We start from the raw sequence: 19498 nt of genomic DNA, 5'->3' as shown, positions 1-19498 counted from the left end.
TGGATGGTTCTCATATTCTCTCTCCTGTCGTAGGCAGTGTGTACAGTTCGGAGATCTCACCTCTGCCTTTCTTACCACCACTAATGGTGTGCCGCAAGGTTCAGTGTTGGGACCAGCCCTTTTTACCATCTATGTTAACGATGTGGGCCTAAACACAAATGCATCTGTACATCTCTATGCTGACGATACAATCATGTACTGCTGTGCAGACACTGTCGGACAGGTCTTTGAACGTCTGCAATCTGCATTCGACATGATTCAGAATCACCTGTTCAGCCTCAGGCTGGCGTTGAATGCAGACAAAACCAAGGCAATGTTCTTTTCTAACAATAAGGTTCCTGCTGTCCTTCCTGGTATTCCGTCTGCCCGCGGTTCTCTTATTGAGACTGTAGCCTCCTATAAATACTTAGGCTTCACAATAGATGATAGTCTGTGTCTTAAACACCATATTGATCAACTATTGAGAAAACTGAAACTAAAACTGGGTTTTTTCTTTAGGAATAAATCCTGTTTTTCTTTTAAGGCCAGACAGCGTCTTGTTGCTGCCACCTTCTTGCCTCTGCTGGACTGTGGTGATGTTGTGTACAGGAATGCGTCGGCTCGCTCTCTGACTCTGCTGGGTTCAGTATATCACGGAGCACTGAGGTTCATAACCAGCTGTAAACCACTCACACATCGCTGCATGTTATACTCCATTGCCAACCGATCGTCACTATCCCAGCGCAGAACCATGCTGGTATGTATTTATTTATAAATCCATCCTGGGCCTGCTGCCTTCTTACCTGTCTGAGTACAGGTCACCTTCTCGGCCACGCTACAGTCTCCGTTCATTAGAATACTTCACCTTCGCCATCCCTCCTGTTCGTACTGAACTTGGAAAAAGGATTTTTCATTCTCTGCCCCTCAACCTGGAACAAGCTACGGAGTGAACTGAAGCTCTGCAGCTTGATTCCTCTTGGTGATTTCAGAAATCGATTAGGAAGGCTGAAGAGCCTGTCAGTAGGGGATTGCTTGGTTTTGCTTCTTAGTGTTTGTATATTTTAATGTTTTATATATATATTTTTTGTATGTATGTCTGATATTTACTTGCTGCTGCACAGGTCTCTCTTGTAAATGAGACCCTGGGTCTCAATGGGATAACCTGTATGAATGAAGGTTAAATAAAAATTTTAAAAAAGACAGATATAATAAAATAAATAACAGATATAAAGATATACATTAGCAGATACAAAGAGATAATTACGATATACGTTTAGGACAGACAGATATGTACATTATACTAATAACAGATATAAGTTCGATATAATTTAAATCTACATGTAAGACAGACAGTGAGTGGTGGTGAGCACATGAGGGGAGACACTGAGGAAGTCACGTTCAGAGGCTTTGGAGTGTTTCCATCCTGAACCCTCACCTTTCTACATCTTCTACAATAAACACTACATCAATAGTTCAAAGGGAGCAATCAGACACATCACGGAATAAAAACTCTACAATGTCTTTGTCTCTGCTCTACAAACACACACTGTCACTAATGACATAATAATTCTTCTCATGATACACACTTCAAATTGTTCTCAGTTAAAAGGCAAATTGACACAAAAATGTTTGCTGTGTAGCCATGGCCATATCTGACGTCTGAACCCGAATCCTCCGGGTCCTCAGCCTCTATGAGCTGCAGCGGGTTAAACCTGTCGACTCCAGAGGAAAACTGTTCTGATAAAGCCTGGACGCTCAGTCATGTTGTGAAACCAATTTACTACATTTTTATGTTAAGTTTTTCTTTTAAGGTGTTTCTGCCATGTTGAGACTCTAAGAATTATTTCAACCCTCCTTCAAGTCGGACCCTTTCCTTCCCTCCAGCAGTAGAGTCCCGACGGCTCTGGTCCTGCTCCACTCAGTGTCTCCGTCTGTCCCTCCACTGCTGTGTCCTCCAGAGAGGACAGCAGACCGGCTGTCCTCCTCACCATGAGGGCCCAGCATCAGCTCAGACCTCCACAGCAGCAGGTCCTCCTGCAGCGGCGTCTCGCCTGCCGGCGACTCTGGTGTTCTGCAGCGAGACGCTGATCGGCTGGAGAGGAAAAGCTGCGGTACTCTGCTGAATGTGTGGTTAAATTGTAAACGCCATGATAATACATACTGTTGCTCGTTGGGCTGATCAAAAAGTGTTTTTCTATCGTTTTCGTTCGTTTCTTTATGTTTGGAATAAGATTTAAAATGTTGCTTTATTTTTATTTGAGTGCTTCAACCGCAACCCGCCAAATGTCATTAAAATCGTAATTTTTCGACACGTCCTCCGCCTGATCCGCGGTTATCTGCAGGCTCCGCCTGCACTGCACCCTCTGATGTACCCAGATTTCATTCATGAGTTCATCTGCATACCCATATATGGTGCCAGGGGGTGGAGTTGGGGGGATTGTGGGCGGGGTCGGCCACGGTCACGTTCTCCGCAGGATTTGAAACCATTACTTGGAAATTGCGAACAGTTGTACGGCGGACTTTTTTTTGGCTCCGAAATTTTTTTTTTTGGGGACAGAAGTTTGCGTTGCGTTCCCACGCATCATTATTTCACACACGAGTTTCCCACAGAGTTTTATAGGTAAGGCCCCTGAACAACCAGGCCCCATCAGATCTTAAACAGCTGTTAGTCCCAGACTGTCCCAGGAGAACGCTTCGTTCTCAGAGTGCTGGTCTGCTGCAGGTTCCTGGTTCTCTAACAGTAGAACAGGAGGTAGAGCCTTTAGCTATCAGGCTCCTGTTCTGTGGAACCAGCTCCCAGAGTCTGTAAGGGAGGCTGACTCAGTCTCTGCTTTAAGACCAGGATGAAGACCTTTCTGTTCAATAAAGCTTACAGTTAGGGGTCACGTCCTCTCTCTCTCTCTCTCTCTCTCTCTCTCTCTCTCTCTCTCTCTCTCTCTCTCTCTCTCTCTCTCTCTCTTTCTCTCTCTCTATTATGTAACTGTTCTGTAAGGTGATTTTGGGAAAATAAGTCGTGGATTTATTGTATAAATCTGTGAACCTGTGTCCACTTCAATGGAAATAAAATGATCTCTCACCCTCTCTCTCTCTTTCCACTGTGGGAGACCAAATAGTCAGAACACCAGAACCCTGGACCAAGAGGCTGTCTCTTAGGTGGACGATAGTGCTGGGATTTTTGGCTCTTTGAAGGGAGCCGGCTCCTGAGGAGCCGTTCATTTGAAAGAGCCATTCAAAAGACTGGTTCCCTGACTAACGTCACGTGACAGTATTAGATACATCAGCCTCATTAATGTGGAATTACTATTGCAACAACACATTATCAGTAGGGTAAAACTAACCTGTCTCACGACGGTCTAATCCCAGCTCACGTTCCCTATTAGTGGGTGAACAATCCAACGCTTGGTGAATTCTGCTTCACAATGATAGGAAGAGCCGACAACGAAGGATCAAAAAGTGACATCGCTATGAACGCTTGGCTGCCACAAGCCAGTTATCCCTGTGGTAACTTTTCTGACACCTCCTGCTTTCTGACAGGGTTACTGTCAGTTATGAGTTGTTATCTGGTGCTTTAATTTGTTTAATGACACATATTTAATCCCCCCTCTGGGTCTTGGCCTTGATGTGACGAGGGGGCTTCTGTGTTCCAGTGATCCTGGAGAGCGATACCATCTGGAGTTCGCTCCTGGTAGGGTCGCCCTTGGCGGGACGGTCTCCAGGTAGGTTCCTGACAAACAAAGACCCCAGTGTGTCGGTACACTGCGAGGTGGCAGCCCCACCAACCGACTATCCTGCGGAGGACTAACAACCCACCCAGGAGAAACCATTTTGTTACGACACTGACCAGAAAAAGAAGCCGGACTGGCCAACACGGTAACAGACCCCAGCCTGCCCCTGACCAACGAGTACGGATCAACCTTCGTCTCAGGACCCGTATCGCCACCTGGAACGTCCAGACCCTCCTTCGCCCAGGAGCCACTACCCTGTTATCCCGAGAGCTCTGCCGCTATAACATCACACTGGCAGGGCTCTGTGAAGTCAGATGGCAGGGAAGTGGTGAAACAACAGCCGGCGACCACTGTTACATCTACAGTGGCCCGGAGAAGCGGACGGGCCTCTATGGCGTGGCCCTTGCCTTCCCAAATGCCCTCCGTAAATCTCTCATCAGCTGGACACCCGTGAGCGACAGATTGCTATGTGCTCGCTTTCTCCATCGACATGGCATGATGACGGTCATCGTCGCTTATGCCCCCACAGATGTCGCTGATGAGGACGAGAAGGATGTGTTCTACGACCAACTGTACCAGGCTGCCAGCAAAGCACCACCCCACGACATCACCATCGTACTGACGGATGCCAATGCCACTCTTGCCAGCAGCGATCGGTCACCTGGCTCACCTGTCGGCACCATCTTTACCGACAGAGCAACCAACGACAATGGAAACCGCCTTCTCCTGTTCTGCCACCATTACAGCCTCTGTGTTGCTGATACCTGGTTTCCCCGGAAACTAATCCACCAGTGGACATGGTACAGCCCAGACGGCAGAACCAGGAAAGCGCTGGACCACATCCTGATCTCTCGACGCTGGAAGTCGTTTGTCACCAACTGCCGGGTGTACCGTGGAGCCGAGCTAGGTAACACAGACCACCGTCTCCTGGTGGCTCAGCTTAGGCTGAAGCTTCGAGCCAACCAGTATACCAAGACTCAACCCCGCCTCAATTCCTCACTCCTCAGAGCCCCCAATATCGCCACAGACTTCAGTAATTCCATCCGCTGTACCTTCGATGCCCTGGCTTTGGACCAGAAGAGTGATTGGCAGACCTTTAAGGAAAGTGTGCTCCAGTCAGCTCAGAAAGTACTTAGGTGCTCACGACCACCACCCAAAAAGCCGTGGATTTCGGAGAAGACACTCAACATCATTGAACAGCGGCGTGAGGCGTGACTCCGAGGCGACCTGACGGAGTATCGCCGACTGAACTACGTGCGAAATGTGGCTATAGCGGAGGACAGGGAGTGGTTCTGGCAAGCCGAGGCCATACATCTAGAGTCCGCAGCCAACAACAACAACATGAGCCGCGTATACAATTTACTTCGTCAAGCTCGCAATGGCCCCCGCATCAAGTCAGCCCTGGTGAAAGACTCTGACGGCAACATCATAACAACAGAGACAAACCGCCTACAACGCTGGAAAGAGCACTTCAGCCTCTTGCTGCACCGCAACACCACCCTTGCTCCCTCCACCATACCAGCTGCTGCAGACACAGCTCCCAACCGCGCCTGTAACATGGACCCCATAACATCCGCGGAGGTCAGAGCCGCCCTGAAAAAACTGAACAACAGGAAAGCCCCCGACATTTGCTCCATAACCGCCGAGATGTTAAAGTCGGGCGGGGATGGCACTGTCGAGTGGCTGACCCACATCTTTAACAAGGCGTGGGTAACGGAGCGGCTCCCCAGCGACTGGACCAGAGGGGTCATCCTGCCCTTCTGGAAGCGCAAAGGTGACAGGCTTGTCTGTGGGAACCATAAAGGCATTACACTACTCTCCATCCCTGGCAAGCTCTTTACTAAGATCTTGCTGACACGTGCTCTCCCAGCCCTTAGAAGTAGCCGCCGTCCCCAGCAGGCTGGCTTTATGCCCAACCGCTCCACATCAGATCACATCTCTGCCGTCCGTCTTCTGACAGAGAAGGTCTATGAATTCCGGCGAGACCACCATCTCTACATAGGATTCCTAGACCTCAAGGCTGCATTCGATACAGTCCACCACTCATCATTGTGGAGTATCCTACAAACCCTTGGCGCACCCCCGAAGATCATCACTCTCTTCAAGCTGCTCTACAGTAACGCACAGAGCTGTGTCCGTGTCAACGGCCGTGACTCCGACTGGTTTTCCATCTCCAGTGGTGTCCGCCAGGGCTGTGTAGCCGCTCCAGACCTGTTTAACTGCATCATCGACCACCTGATGCGCAGGGTCTGTGAGCGAGTACCCGGAGTGTCCTTTGGCAACTACCAACTGACTGATCTGGAGTACGCCGACGACACCATCCTGCTCAGCACCTCCTACAGTCAGCTGAGGGACTCTCTGAGTGTATACAGTGAAGAGGCAGAAAAGCTTGGTCTCCATGTGAGCTGGACTAAGACAAAGTTCATGCATGTCGGTGAGGGACCAGACCCACCTCCTATCCCGCTTGGTAACGGCTCCGTTGAGCATGTGAAGAACTTTGTGTACCTGGGACCCACAGTGACAGATAACGGGGATCTTAAACCAGAGATTCTCCGCAGGAGAGCCCTGGCAGCCTCTGCCCTGCAATCTCTCTGGAAACCACTCTGGCGACATCAAGCCATCTCATGCAAGACGAAGCTCCAAATCTACAACACCGCCGTACTCTCCATTCTGTTATATGGCTCTGAAACATGGCCCCTAAATAAGACCCTGGCCACAAGAATAGATGGCTTTGACAGCAGGGCTCTCAGAACCATCGAGAACATTAGGTGGCCACAGCGAATATCCAACAAAGCGCTTAGAGCCCGCACAAACCAGCCCAGAGCCTCCTGCCTGGCTGCACAACGCCGCATCCGCTGGTTCGGCCATGTTCTCCGTCTCCCCCTTGACCACCCGACAAAAGCCATCCTGAAGTTTGATCCAAAGGCCGCCGGCTGGAGACGACCACGAGGCAAGCCCCGTACTCGATGGCTTGACATTATTGCGGACGACCTCCGACAACACGGAGTAACCGTGAAGGATGCAGACCTGCTGGCACAAGATCGCCTGTACTGGAAAAACCTGGTTTCTCTGGTCGGCTCTACGCAACGGGACGGGACACCAGCCCAACGCAGGAGCACTAAGTAAGTAAGTAAGTATTTAAGAGATGTTTTTTTCTGATACACATTGCATTGTGGCTTACCTTGCATGTTGTCCCCAGAAAAGAGCTTCAAAATGCTGCTACGTGTCCTTTAACTGAGCGTTTTATGATGTGGATGTGTGTTTGTGTGTGTTTGTGTGCGTCCATTGTTAAAACCTCTGATAACGCGATAAATACGGTGTTATAATTTAACTGATTTCCTTCTTAACGAGTGACTGACTTCCTTTAGCACTTCCTGCTGCTGCTGTTGCTGCTAGCAGCAGATGTTGAAATCAGACTCAGAAAAGGTCCGACACGGCTTTTTGTCTGGTTTTTAACATCTATCAGCAACAAGGGACGAGAAAGAAACCCAGTCGCCAATTAATAAGGAAACCAGTTATTCCAAAACACCGGCTCCGCTCCGGTTTCTAGACACTCCTCCTCCGCTAGTTAGCTAGCTGCTGCGTTCAGGTGACTGGAGCGAGCGGCGGAAAACTGAAACTCGGTCGTTCACATGAAGGCAGCGGTGACAGCTGGACTCAGAAGGGACTCAGGAGACACTCAGGAGACACTCAGGAGACACGTGAAGGACACATGGACAATTTACAAAAAGGAACAGCCCTCAGACAGCTGTGAACCGGCTCTCGTCGTTCACTTAAAAGAGCCGTTCAAACAAACGGCTCGTTCATTGAACGTCACAGCACTAGTGGACGAGAGCCGTGCTTGAGGGATCGCAGACAGAACATCAATCAGCTGATCCACTGAGACAGCCTGGATCCAATGGGTGAATTCTAATTGGGCATCAAACAAAACAGCTGCTCCACTGATTAATGGAGGAACCCGGACCCAGTGGGTGGAAGGTTTACTGAACCCCGGGTTCTACCATGTGGAACCGGCTCCCAGCTCTGCTCCTTCTCTCGTTTCAGTATAATTTCATTCTATTACTACATGACCGTGATGATTGTTCCTCTTGTAGCCTCTGTTCTCTGTTTATATATGAACTGCATGTAGATACAAGAACCTGTCTGTCCTGTCTCCTTCCCTTTCTGTCCCCTCCCCCCAACCGGGACAGCAGGAAGACCACCTCTGAGCCTGGTTCTGCAGGGTTCTCCTCCTCTGAGCCTGGTTCTGCAGGGTTCTGCTCCTCTGAGCCTGGTTCTGCAGGGTTCTCCTCCTCTGAGCCTGGTTCTGCAGGGTTCTCCTCCTCTGAGTCTGGTTCTGCAGGGTTCTCCACCTCTGAGCCTGGTTCTGCAGGGTTCTCCTCCTCTGAGCCTGGTTCTGCAGGGTTCTCCTCCTCTGAGCCTGGTTCTGCAGGGTTCTCCTCTGAGCCTGGTTCTGCAGGGTTCTCCTCCTCTGAGCCTGGTTCTGCAGGGTTCTGCTCCTCTGAGCCTGGTTCTGCAGGGTTCTCCTCCTCTGAGCCTGGTTCTGCAGGGTTCTCCTCCTCTGAGCCTGGTTCTGCAGGGCTCTTCCTGTTCAAAGGGAGTTTTTCCTTTCCACAGTGGCTGATGCTGCTCATGTGGATCTGTTGGGTTTCTCTGTAAAAGTGTCTGGAAACCACCATGTTGTAACTGGCACTTCATGAATAAAGCTGAATTGAATTGAACTGAATGAACAGGTGAGGCGTCTACGTTCCAGGTAACCCTGCAGTGGAAACTCCACCTGGGACTTCAGACCTGAGCCCTGAGCCCGCCTTCAGACGCACCAATCAGAGGCTCAGACTGGCCGTGGTGTGCTGCGTTCAGCTGAGGCTCCAGTACAGAGCGGAGGACCACATGGGTTCAGGCTCCAGTGTCCAGTCGACAGGGAAACCGTTTAACCTGAAACACCCCCCACCCCGAGGCGGGCCGGGACACACACAGACCCGGAGACCCGGGCGTCTCGTCAGGAGGGTTAAAACAACGCTCACTCTGCTCTGATGGAGAAGACACGGTTCAAGAATTCAGACGTTCACCTAATTCATTTAATGAGCACAGAAAACATTCTGCCACACACACACACACACACACACACACACACACGCTCTTTGAAGGTGACAATGAAAGATGGAGGCTGGCAGAGCAAACAGGGGGACGATGATTGATCATGGGAACGCTCCCAGCCAATAGAAAGTGATGAATGTCTTCACATTTGGTCCTGTGGCCGAGCGGCTTCACATGCACGTGAGAATCCGTGTGTGTGTCTCAGCTTCCTGGACCCAGGTGTGTCCAGATGGCGCGTTGACCTGAGTCAGCTCTCACCCTCTGAATGAATGTCTTCACTGACCTCAGCTCCGTCCTCTGCCCGGCCTGTCCCGGAGGACGGCTCCGTCCTCTGCCCGGCCTCGCTGCTTCACCTCAACAGGGATGAAGCTTGAACAGGTCCTCTGAGTCCACCAGCAGGTCCTCTGAGTCCACCAGCAGGTCCTCTGAGTCCACCAGCAGGTCCTCTGAGTCCACCAGCAGGTCCTCTGAGTCCACCAGCAGGTCCTCTGAGTCCACCAGCAGGTCCTCTGAGTCCACCAGCAGGTCCTCTGAGTCCACCAGCAGGTCCTCTGAGTCCACCCTCAGGCTGAGCCTCATCAGCCCCCCACAGGTGGGACAGACCCGTGACCGTCAGCGTCCGCCGCGGCAGAGGCGTCCTCCTCAGTGCCTGACCGGTTCACGGCTCCGGTGAACTTTTCAACCGGGGGAAGTGTGTTTAGGGGCAGCAGGCAGCAGAATGCGGGGTGTGATCCCCGTGGACCCTGCACGGCGGCAGTGGAACACCAAGTCCGCCAGCAGGACGGCGGCTCTTGTCCCGCTGAGCCTCTGGGAAAACAACCTGTATGTGAGACGCTGAACAAACACGTCTGCTCATTAGACAGCAGCCAGCGAGCCCGTTGACCACACCGTCACACACTTCATCTGAACTTTGAACAGCATCAACAGGCAGTTCACTCTGCATCCAGGCTGCAGAGCTGCAGAGCTGCAGAGCTGCAGAGCTGCAGAGCTGCAGAGCTGCAGAGCTGCAGAGCTGCAGCTGGGGCTTTTATTCTGAAACTCATTTAACTGATCAAGAGTTCGAGCTCTGGCTCTTCCTCCACAGTAAACTAGTGTCGGATGTTCATGCAGGACGGAGTATAATCTGCCTCAGGACGCCGGTGCAGCTGCCATCAGACACATCTGGCGTATTTTTCTGGTTCATCATTTAATCATCCAGTTAAAAAGGGCATAAACACACAATAAATAACCATCAGCAAGTTCTTGTAGATACATTTCATTTATTTTGTTAAGAAGATCTTGTAAAATTAGAGAGGAACTTATTTTTTGTTTCGTGTATTCATATTGTTGCTCGGGGGAGCGCGTTAAGGGGCGTACGCATTAAGAGCCACAGGAGGGGGATCGCAAGTTTATTTAAAGACAAAAAGCGTCTTTGTTTCAGGAAGAAGCCATAAAAGACCAGCTCTACCCCCGTTTGTGACTGGAGACGCCAGTTGAGCTTGTAATAAAACAAAGTGAGCTTCGACTCCTGCAGGACGTATGAGGAGATGGAGGAGGACTGGGTGGAGGGCCAGCTACCATTTTATAAATCTCCGCATATGGATTAAATGAAAAGTTGCTAAAAGAAAATGCATGAATTCTCAGGATAGGAAGAAGAAGATGGTTTCTTCGCCTCTTTCCATTTGCTGCCAACCAAATTCCACATCTCTAGTATCCATCATCTTAGAAATGTTCAGGTTCTGTTGTCTTCAGGATGCAGAGCTCTGCATGGGTTCCTCTCACCGCCTCAAACATCCCACAAAGACTCACTTCCTGTGAGAGAATCCTCTCTCTGCAGGAGTCCTGGAGGTGTAGCCGGACCGTGCTGCTGGCTGAGGGGGGTGGAGGGGGCGGAGGTGAGCTCTGTTGGTCTTATAGAAAGAGGACATTCATGACACTCTTCCACATCTTGGTAAATTCAAAAACACCAGTAAAAACCAGAATCAGACCGGTCCAGCAGCAGCAGCCTGCAGGCTGGAGGGATGGAGGCGTTCCCACAGCATTCCAGGTGTAAATAAAAGAGCCGGTGAAGCCCCGCCCCCCACCGGGATGACCTCTACCTGACCTGCTGAACTTGTCTATTGTCTCTTGAGTTTAGAATCCTCACAGCGAGCCACTAACAAGCAGCCTAACAGCCCCATCAGCATATCTTATCAGGGACGGCTATGGCTGCTCAGCAGGGGCCGGGCCGGCAGACGATCCGCAAACACTGGAATTAACACACACACACACACACTAACGCTGACCTTTCCACTGTCACATGTGGAGCTGACTGACTGAACGGCCTTGATCATCGCAGGAGGCAGCAGGACCAACCGTCTGACGGCGCCACAGAATCCAAACTCTTTATCAGGAAATGTTCTAGATGGAAATCAGCGCATCGGTTCACTTATTGATGAAGATCTTTGTTTGGCCTCATTTTCCCCTTGATTTAAAATGCGTCTGTGGTGAACTGAACATGAGTCGAGCCCAAAGACCAGCAGGAACCAATACGTATTCGTGCGTCTTCACTCAGACCCTTCCTCGCATACGCTCAGCAGGAGGAACAATCTGCAGCTGGAAGGTGGTCGGGCCGGCGGGTTGTCAGCAACACGGAGATCATTCTTCAGTTTAGAGTACAACAGAATAGACTGTGTTTATTGTCATCATACTTGTATGACGAAATTTTTAGAGACAATTCTTTGGTGCAAATGGAAAAAATAGGACAGAAGTAAGAATAGCAATAAATAATGTCAATATAAACACACAGAGCAGCAACAATACAAGGGGGCGTAGGAAGAGCCAATATCCGATATACAGCCCTCTAACCCTGTGACGCCAGGACTATGACTAGCTACCTCCCACTCTATAATCCTAACCGTAGCCTGATGACCTTAACCCAGTGACCTTAGAAATCTGCCCTCAAACCCTCCGACCCGAGTCCTGTATCCAACCATAACCCTACAGCCCCGGCCCTTTAACACTAACCCTAACCCTCTATCCCTAAACCCTAACCCTCTAACCATTACCCTCCCACCCTGTAACTGTAACATTCTAACCCTCACCTCTAAACCCTCTAATCCTCTAACCCTGACCCCCTGACCCTTTAACCCTCTAACAGTAGCTCTCTAACCGTCACCCTGATCGACCTCTGACATTCATCCAAACTCAGGGCTCCATTACAGAAAATGCTGGAATTTCTCCTCACTTTCTATTTTCATTTCTTTATCTTCTCCCTCGCTTCTCTCATGAACTGCTCATAGCAACAAAGCTGTTGGTGTGCAGAAGTCTTGCCTCCATCGAGACAGCATCAGCAGCCATCGCGGTGATTTGTTCTCCACCGTGGTCGAGCCTGAGGATCTAATTGAAAGCGAGCGAGCTTTAAGGCTCTTTCAGCACCGCGTTGTAAATTCTGTACAGCGGTCGCGAACGTAGACAAAAATGGCCTTGGCCCTGCAAAGTTTTGTCTCCTCTGGGTGATGGGGAACAATGGAGGGAAGCAGGCGCTCTTTAGAACCAGGAGAGGAGGCAAAGTTCAGAGAAGTTCATTCTCATGGTTGGAGGGCTGGAGCGGCGGCGATAGGACGGCTGGACATAAAGGTGTCAGCAGCGATTTACTATGACGATCTGGAGCTCCTGTCCACGGTGACTTACAGGAAGCAAAACACTTCAGCATCTGTGAGATCCAATAATCGCGAGCAGCACAGTAATAAACAAGAGCCGGGACAACAGCACAATGCTCAGGAGCAGCACGCAGCGGAGGGAGGCGGGGCGTAAATCAGGAGGCAGCCAATGAGAACCAAGCAGGGAAAGAGGCCAACACACATCTGCCAGGAGCACCACACACACACACACACACACACACACACACACACACACACACACACACACACACACACACACACACACACACACACACACACCATAATCATCATCATCATCATCATCATCGTCATCATCATCGTCATCATCGTCATCATCATCATCATCATCATCATCATCACAGCGGTTCAGGAACATCTCGGCCTGCTCCTGTTCCTGAGAATGGAACAACCTGACCGCTGAACCCTCCTGGAACCAGGTCCTCCGCAGTGTGAAGCGGCGTGACCAGCTGTCCTGCCAGTGTGTCAGCTCCTCTTCAAGAGCCCCGGAGTCTGAAGAAATGCCTGAATGTGGATTTATATACATATACGTACTTACACTGTGGTGCAGTGAGTAGCGCCTTTACCTCAAAGCCAGAAGGTCCTGGGTTCAAATGTGGGCTGAGGCACAAGGAAGTTGCATGTTCTCCCCATGTGTGTTGTTCCTCTTTGCCACTGGACCAAGAACCCGCTAATACCCGGGTCCTCATGGCAGCAGGACAGGGTTTTAGCACGCTAGCTGTTTCTGGACACAGCGTGAGATTTCCTTGAAGACCCGGGTCTGCTGGCAGTGGGGAAGGAAGCAACTGCTGATTGTTTAAAACCCGGGTCCACCGGCTAGTTTCAGAGGGAACAGGGTACTGGGTTCCATTCAGGTCCTCCGGCTTCCTCCACAGTCAGAGACATGCATGGGGGGTTTTGGTGACTCAAAATGGCCCCAGGTGTGAATGTGAGAGTATATGGTGTTGACCCTGAGACAGAGTGGCCACCTGTCCAAGGTGGACCCCCCTGAGAAGTGGACTCCCCATCACCCATAAGAAGCTGGGATTGGCTCCAGCCCCCCACGGCTCTGGTCAGATTGATCCTCTGGTCTGAGATCGTCTGGTCTGGACTGGAGTCTGGACGTCCTGCTGGTCCTGGGCTCTCAGACACACTCAGTCTTTACTTTGAGAGCTGAAATGAACCCAGAGCTAAACTCGGGTGAACATGTTCACTGTATGAAGCCCACCATGCTGGTGTCAGTGGGGGGGCAGAGGTCAGGAGGGAGGACCGAACGCCGTGCAGGAGATGGTCAGTGTTTATGGTCAAAGAAAACATCACAAGTTCATCACAAAACATTTTTATTAAATAAAAAGTCAATAGATTATACCAGTAGTCACTTAAATAAGCTGACGTGACATAGAAAAGTTCTATAAACAGACTCTACATATGTACAGGTCCTGTAGACACGCCTCCAGCTGATCCAAGTGTTCTATGTCAGTCTATAGTGTCTCTCTTTTAGTTTGTTCATATCTCAGAAAAACAAAGTATTTACAAGCCCAACGTATCAACAAGAGAATATAAAATATGTCCTGAAGTATTCTACAGCATGTACACCTGGCGGCGCCCACAGCCCGCCGCCGCCGCTCAGTCCAGGCAGCTGCTGAACTTGGTGGGCAGGTTGTCCACAGGGTAGACGGTGGGTCCGGTTTTCATGGTGGGGGGTCCGTTCAGCAAGGTCCAGCGGCACCGGGACACCACCTCCACCAGGAAGACCTTCAGCAGGACCTTGGCGAACTCCTTGCCCACGCACATCCTGGAGCCGCCGCCGAAGGGGATGTACTGGAAGCGGCAGGCGTCGGCGGGCGGCTCGGCCAGGAAGCGCTCCGGCCGGAAGTCCTCCCGGTCGGGGAACAGGTCCGCCACCTCGTGCGTGTCGCAGATGCTGTAGATGACGTTCCAGCCTTCCGGGATCTGGAAACCCTGAAAGGACGGAGCAGTGAGGCTCTGGTCTCGTTCTCTGGGGAAAGGGTTCTGAGATGGCTCACGTTCAGCTGGAAGGTCTTGAGGGCCACTCGGAAGCCTCCGGGCACCGGGGGGTTGATCCTCAGGGTCTCCTTGATCACACAGCCGGCGAACTTCAGCTGCTCCAAGCCCTGGACGTCCAGGCTGAGCAGGTCCAGGCCCTGCTCCTCCTGCACAGACAGTCACTCTTCAGCACATCCTCCACACCCCATCTCCAGACAGTCAACAGCTGTCTGCAGCGCTGCATCATGGGATCAGCTGTTAGCTGAGGAAACACTTCTCCCTGATGATGCTAATGCTGGATTTCTAATAACAATCACAGAAAATTCATGTATTGATGTGAGAAATACAGTATGAGACTGAAGGAAGTCTGTTGATACGAGGCTGTTCGGTTTTCTCCAGATCAACACTGACTGACGTTTATGATCATCTCTCTCACTGAAAGGCTGCAGAGCCAAACGAACAGCGGGACCCGGCAGGACCCGGTAGTACCCGGTACTGGCTCAGCAGCAGAGCTGAATTCGGCGTTTTCACCTTTTCCTTCAGCTCCTGCCTCAGTCTCTTCACCACTTCAGGGTTCAAACCCAGGAACATGACCAGTGAGGTGGCCGTGCTGGCCGTGGTCTCGTGGCCGCCGAACAGCAGCTCGGTGGCGGACTCCTTGATGGCCTGGAAACAGGAGGGACTGTGTCAGCGGTCTGAGGACCTGAGACACGGTTTGCATTGTTCTAACGGCGTCGCTGAGACAAGGTGGCGTCGCCAGGGCGCCGGCGCCGTGCCATGGCGGCGGTTACCTGCAGGCTGAAGTCCTCGCCGCTCTGCCTGCTGCTGTCGATCAGCTGCTGCAGGGCGTCTCGGTGCTGGGACCCTCGGTCTGAGTCCTGCACCTTCTTCCTGATGTTCTCCTCGATCTTTGAGTGGATGAAGTTTCGGGCCTTCAGACCCTGAGGAGAGAGCAGAGGCTCTGTTAGAACGGGCCCGCCTGGCCCCGCCCCCCGCCCCCCGCCCCTCCCCGGGCCGCCCCGCTCACCCGGTACAGTCCGCTGAAGGGCACGTCGATGGGCAGGGAGAAGAGGTTCTTGATCATCTCCTCGAAGGCCTCCACCAGCTGCTGCTCGTCGGTGCGGATCTGCTCGGGCTGGAAGCCCAGCAGGATCCTCATGGCGATGCGGAACATGAGGCGCTTCATCTCGGGGTAGACCAGCACGCAGGACTCCCGCTGCAGCCAGTCCTGCACGGCGGCCCGAACCTCCTCCTGGATCACGGGCACGTAGAGCTCCAGGGCCTCTCTGGAGAACGCCCGCAGGATCGCCTGCAACCAGGACCGGGTTCAGGGATCTGCTCTGGAGGAACCTCTTCACTCATTTCCGGTCATCAGCAAACTGCGACTGACTACAGCCTGATTGAACTCCTGGAGGCTAATCTTCCACTAAACGCTTTGGTTTGGTTCAAATATGGACTTTTTCATCAGGTAGACTCTGCAGCGTTTAATTTAAAGGTTCTTCCGTCTGTTTTTTCCTGATCCAGGAGGGAATCAGACTGAGTGACGCTCCGTTCAGGACGACAAGACCAAGCTGTTCCACCTTCAGTCCCTTGTTTAGTGAAAGACCTGGAGACGTCAACCCAGCCACAGCAGGGACACCCAGAGTCGCCATTATTTAAATGTTCTCAGATCAGAATGTGGCGATGAGAGACCGGACCCTGCAGACTGGACCCTGAGAGACCGGACCCTGCAGACTGGACCCTGAGAGACCGGACCCTGCAGACTGGACCCTGAGAGACCGGACCCTGCAGACTGGACCCTGAGAGACCGGACCCTGCAGACTGGACCCTGAGAGACCGGACCCTGCAGACTGGACCCTGAGAGACCGGACCCTGCAGACTGGACCCTGAGAGACCGGACCCTGCAGACTGGACCCTGAGAGACCGGACCCTGAGAGACTGGACCCTGAGAGACCAGACCCTGCAGACTGGACCCTGAGAGACTGGATCCTGAGAGACCGGACCCTGCAGACTGGACCCTGAGAGGCTGGACCCTGAGAGACTGGACCCTGAGAGAGAGAACCCTGCAGACTGGACCCTGAGAGGCTGGACCCTGAGAGGCTGGACCCTGAGAGACTGGACCCTGCAGACTGGACCCTGAGAGGCTGGACCCTGAGAGGCTGGACCCTGAGAGACTGGACCCTGAGAGGCTGGACCCTGCAGACTGGACCCTGAGAGGCTGGACCCTGAGAGGCTGGACCCTGAGAGACTGGACCCTGAGAGACTGGACCCTGAGAGGCTGGACCCTGAGAGACTGGACCCTGAGAGGCTGGACCCTGCAGACTGGACCCTGAGAGGCTGGACCCTGAGAGGCTGGACCCTGAGAGGCTGGACCCTGAGAGACTGGACCCTGCAGACTGGACCCTGAGAGGCTGGACCCTGAGAGACTGGACCCTGAGAGACTGGACCCTGAGAGGCTGGACCCTGAGAGGCTGGACCCTGAGAGACTGGACCCTGAGAGGCTGGACCCTGCAGACTGGACCCTGAGAGGCTGGACCCTGAGAGACTGGACCCTGCAGGCTCTGATCCGTTCGGCTGCTGAGATGCGATGCTGCTGCCTGCTGGAGCTCTCTTACCTTCTTCTTGTTCTTGTGCTGGAGCCCGTGCACGTTGGAGAGCGTGTCCGAGCCCAGGATGGTGCGCACGGAGGCGGGCCACTGCACGGACACCAGCCGGTGCTCCCCCAGCAGGATCTGACGCACGTTCTCCGCCCCGCTGACCCGCACCGTGGGCCTCCCGAAGAGGTGCGTCCGGTAGATCAGGCCGTACTTCTGCCGCTTCATCCGCAGAAACTTTCTCCTCTGCACACACACACACACACACACACACACACCCACACACACACACACACACACACACACACACACACACACACACACACACACACACACACACACACAAACACACACACACACACACACACAAACACCAGTGAGGACCGGGACTGACTGATCCACATCCAAAACACAGACGACTCAGTGATGTGGGAAGATTCTGAGATTAAAGTCGGATTGAAGAAGATAAGAAATGTGGAGATAAAGCCTGGATTCTCTATTTAATCTAAAAATCCAGAACGTTCAGAAATTAAAACACAGCCTGGGATGATTTTCAGCTCTTTGTTTATGAATACAGAGATAACTGGATCTCTTAATAAAGTTTTTTTTTTGTATAAAACAGTCCCTGTATTCTTAACCTAACAATAAATCAAGACCCGTCAAAGACGCACAAAGTTCAACACTAATGAATGTTTGGAGAACAGCGGGACGTGTGTCTGCAACCAGAACTTTAAACGCCGTTTAAGCGCACAAAGTTGTGTGTTAGGTGTGTTATTTGCCAGCAGAGCTTCCCCTCGAGCCCCAGGTGTCCCCGGTGTGGACGCACACGCATCACGCAGCGGTCACAGAGAGAGTGCGCGTCTACCTGGAGGATGAGCTGCAGCGTCTCTCCGATGAACGGTAAGCCCATGGATCCCGGCGGCAGCGGGCACGGGCAGCGCGGGTCCCGGCCGCGCACCGCGTACACGTCCCACAGCTTGAGCGCCACCAGCAGCAGCAGCACGGGCAGCACGATGGTGCAGAGGAAGGTGGCCAGCAGCGCGCTCAGCGCCATGCTTCTTCTCGGCTCAGGTGGAGCAGCGGTCTGCCGCTCGCGCTCCGCGCTGCGCCTTTTAAAGGCCGTGCGCGGCGGGCAGCCGGTTACCGTCTCCTCCCTCAGATAAATTAGTTCACACAAAGTTCATCTTTAATTGTGGGTGTCGCTCGGCCCCGCCCCCGCGCCGCGCCGCGCTCGCGGACTCGCCTGGCCATTTGTTCCAAAGGCCGCATCTTTAATCCCTCCTGCCTCCTGTTGCACGCGGACAATCCGCGGAGGATTCCGCTGAGAAAAGGTGATGATTCCCCGCGAGACAATGGCCGCGCGTCCCAAGACGCCTCTGCGGCTGAAAGGAGCCAGTTTACACACTCATTAGCAGTAATCACCCTGCGGGGCAGAAACGCTTTAAGCCGCACATTTTCCTCTCATTTCACCAAGAATTTAACCCTTACGGGACAGTCCGTCCACTCTGTGTCTGGTTTTTAAATAAGTTTCTGTAAAAGTCATTTTAATGCCATCAAACCATTCCTCAGGCTGATTTCAGAATGTGTTTCCGAAAAGTGTTTTTCTTGATGGACTTTAACTTTGTTCATTTGCTAAAACTGGCAGTTAAAGTAAAACACGTCGACTGGTCTTATAAGAGCTTTTATGAAGTTTCCTTGCATTCTCAAACCTCACACTGAACCCCTGCAGAACACAACTGATTCATCATCTCATCCATCACCTCAGAGGGTTAATCCGTCTCCATGTGGCTCAACTGGCTTCATGTTTACAACTTTATTTACCTTTTGTCTTCCTGTTTGGATCAGTTCAGTTTTCAGGCTGGTTTTAAAAGCTGCTGAACTCAGTTATCAATCCATGCAGTTTGGAACTAATTATTTGACTGAAAGTACCGGAACACTAAAAACGTCTGCATGCTGGCTGGATGGGCGAGAGACGGATCACATTCAGGTGCGGGTCCGTGTTTCTGTGCGTAAAAGGCGCGTTGCCAAATGACGCATGCCTGTTGAGATGTTTTAATTCGCTGATCTTCCTGAACCTGATTTGTCACTGACCCACGTATCAATGGAACAATGCGGCAGCCTGTGGCTGTGAGATGAAACGGTGATTAGCGGCCGCGGAGCCGCGCTGCCCTCTGGGTGACTCTGCGCTCCGGTCAGACGGATCCGCGCGGAGCCGCTTCCTGATCTGGAGGAAGACTTTAACCTGCCGCCGCGGCGTGTGTGCCATAAAAATGATATCTCTCACAGCGGGTTCAAACCCGGGTCAGCGCAGACAGGGCGCAGCGGCGCGCGTCCCGCGCGCACGCGAGCAAAGTAAACAGGGCGCAGAGAAGGCGCGCATCCAGCGCCACCACATCCACATCCTCACTGCGTGTTTTTTTACGACCTGCCATAACGTCGGGAGGTGTGTGTGTGTGTG

The 19498-nt window shown here is 52.2% G+C and overlaps 1 protein-coding gene across 1 annotated transcript; it reads right to left on the bottom strand.

Moving 5' to 3' along the window:
* Positions 1-14065: 14065 nt before the first annotated feature.
* cyp26a1 (cytochrome P450, family 26, subfamily A, polypeptide 1) lies at positions 14066-18094 on the bottom strand. Its single transcript, XM_030097570.1, has 7 exons — positions 17906-18094; positions 17062-17286; positions 15474-15755; positions 15238-15387; positions 14978-15112; positions 14467-14613; positions 14066-14401 (listed from the first exon to the last, which is right to left on the bottom strand). Exons 1-7 carry the CDS (start codon positions 18092-18094, stop codon positions 14066-14068), a joined length of 1464 nt encoding a protein of 487 aa, XP_029953430.1.
* Positions 18095-19498: the final 1404 nt, after the last annotated feature.

This window comes from Salarias fasciatus, chromosome 8 (assembly GCF_902148845.1).
Source record: "Salarias fasciatus chromosome 8, fSalaFa1.1, whole genome shotgun sequence".
Lineage (NCBI taxonomy): Eukaryota > Metazoa > Chordata > Actinopteri > Blenniiformes > Blenniidae > Salarias > Salarias fasciatus.
The sequence above is the reverse complement of the archived record's forward strand: the minus strand, read 5'-3'. Positions and strand labels throughout refer to the sequence as shown.

Bases quoted from the DNA above. Each gene is read 5' to 3' on its own strand.
- cyp26a1 (XM_030097570.1), bottom strand. From the start codon at position 18,094: ATGGCGCTGAGCGCGCTGCTGGCCACCTTCCTCTGCACCATCGTGCTG. The intron at 15,756-17,061 runs GTAAGAGAGCTC...TCCTGGTTGCAG, and splicing joins AGCACAAGAACAAGAAGAAG to GCGATCCTGCGGGCGTTCTC. The intron at 15,113-15,237 runs GTAACCGCCGCC...TCCTGTTTCCAG, and splicing joins GCGAGGACTTCAGCCTGCAG to GCCATCAAGGAGTCCGCCAC.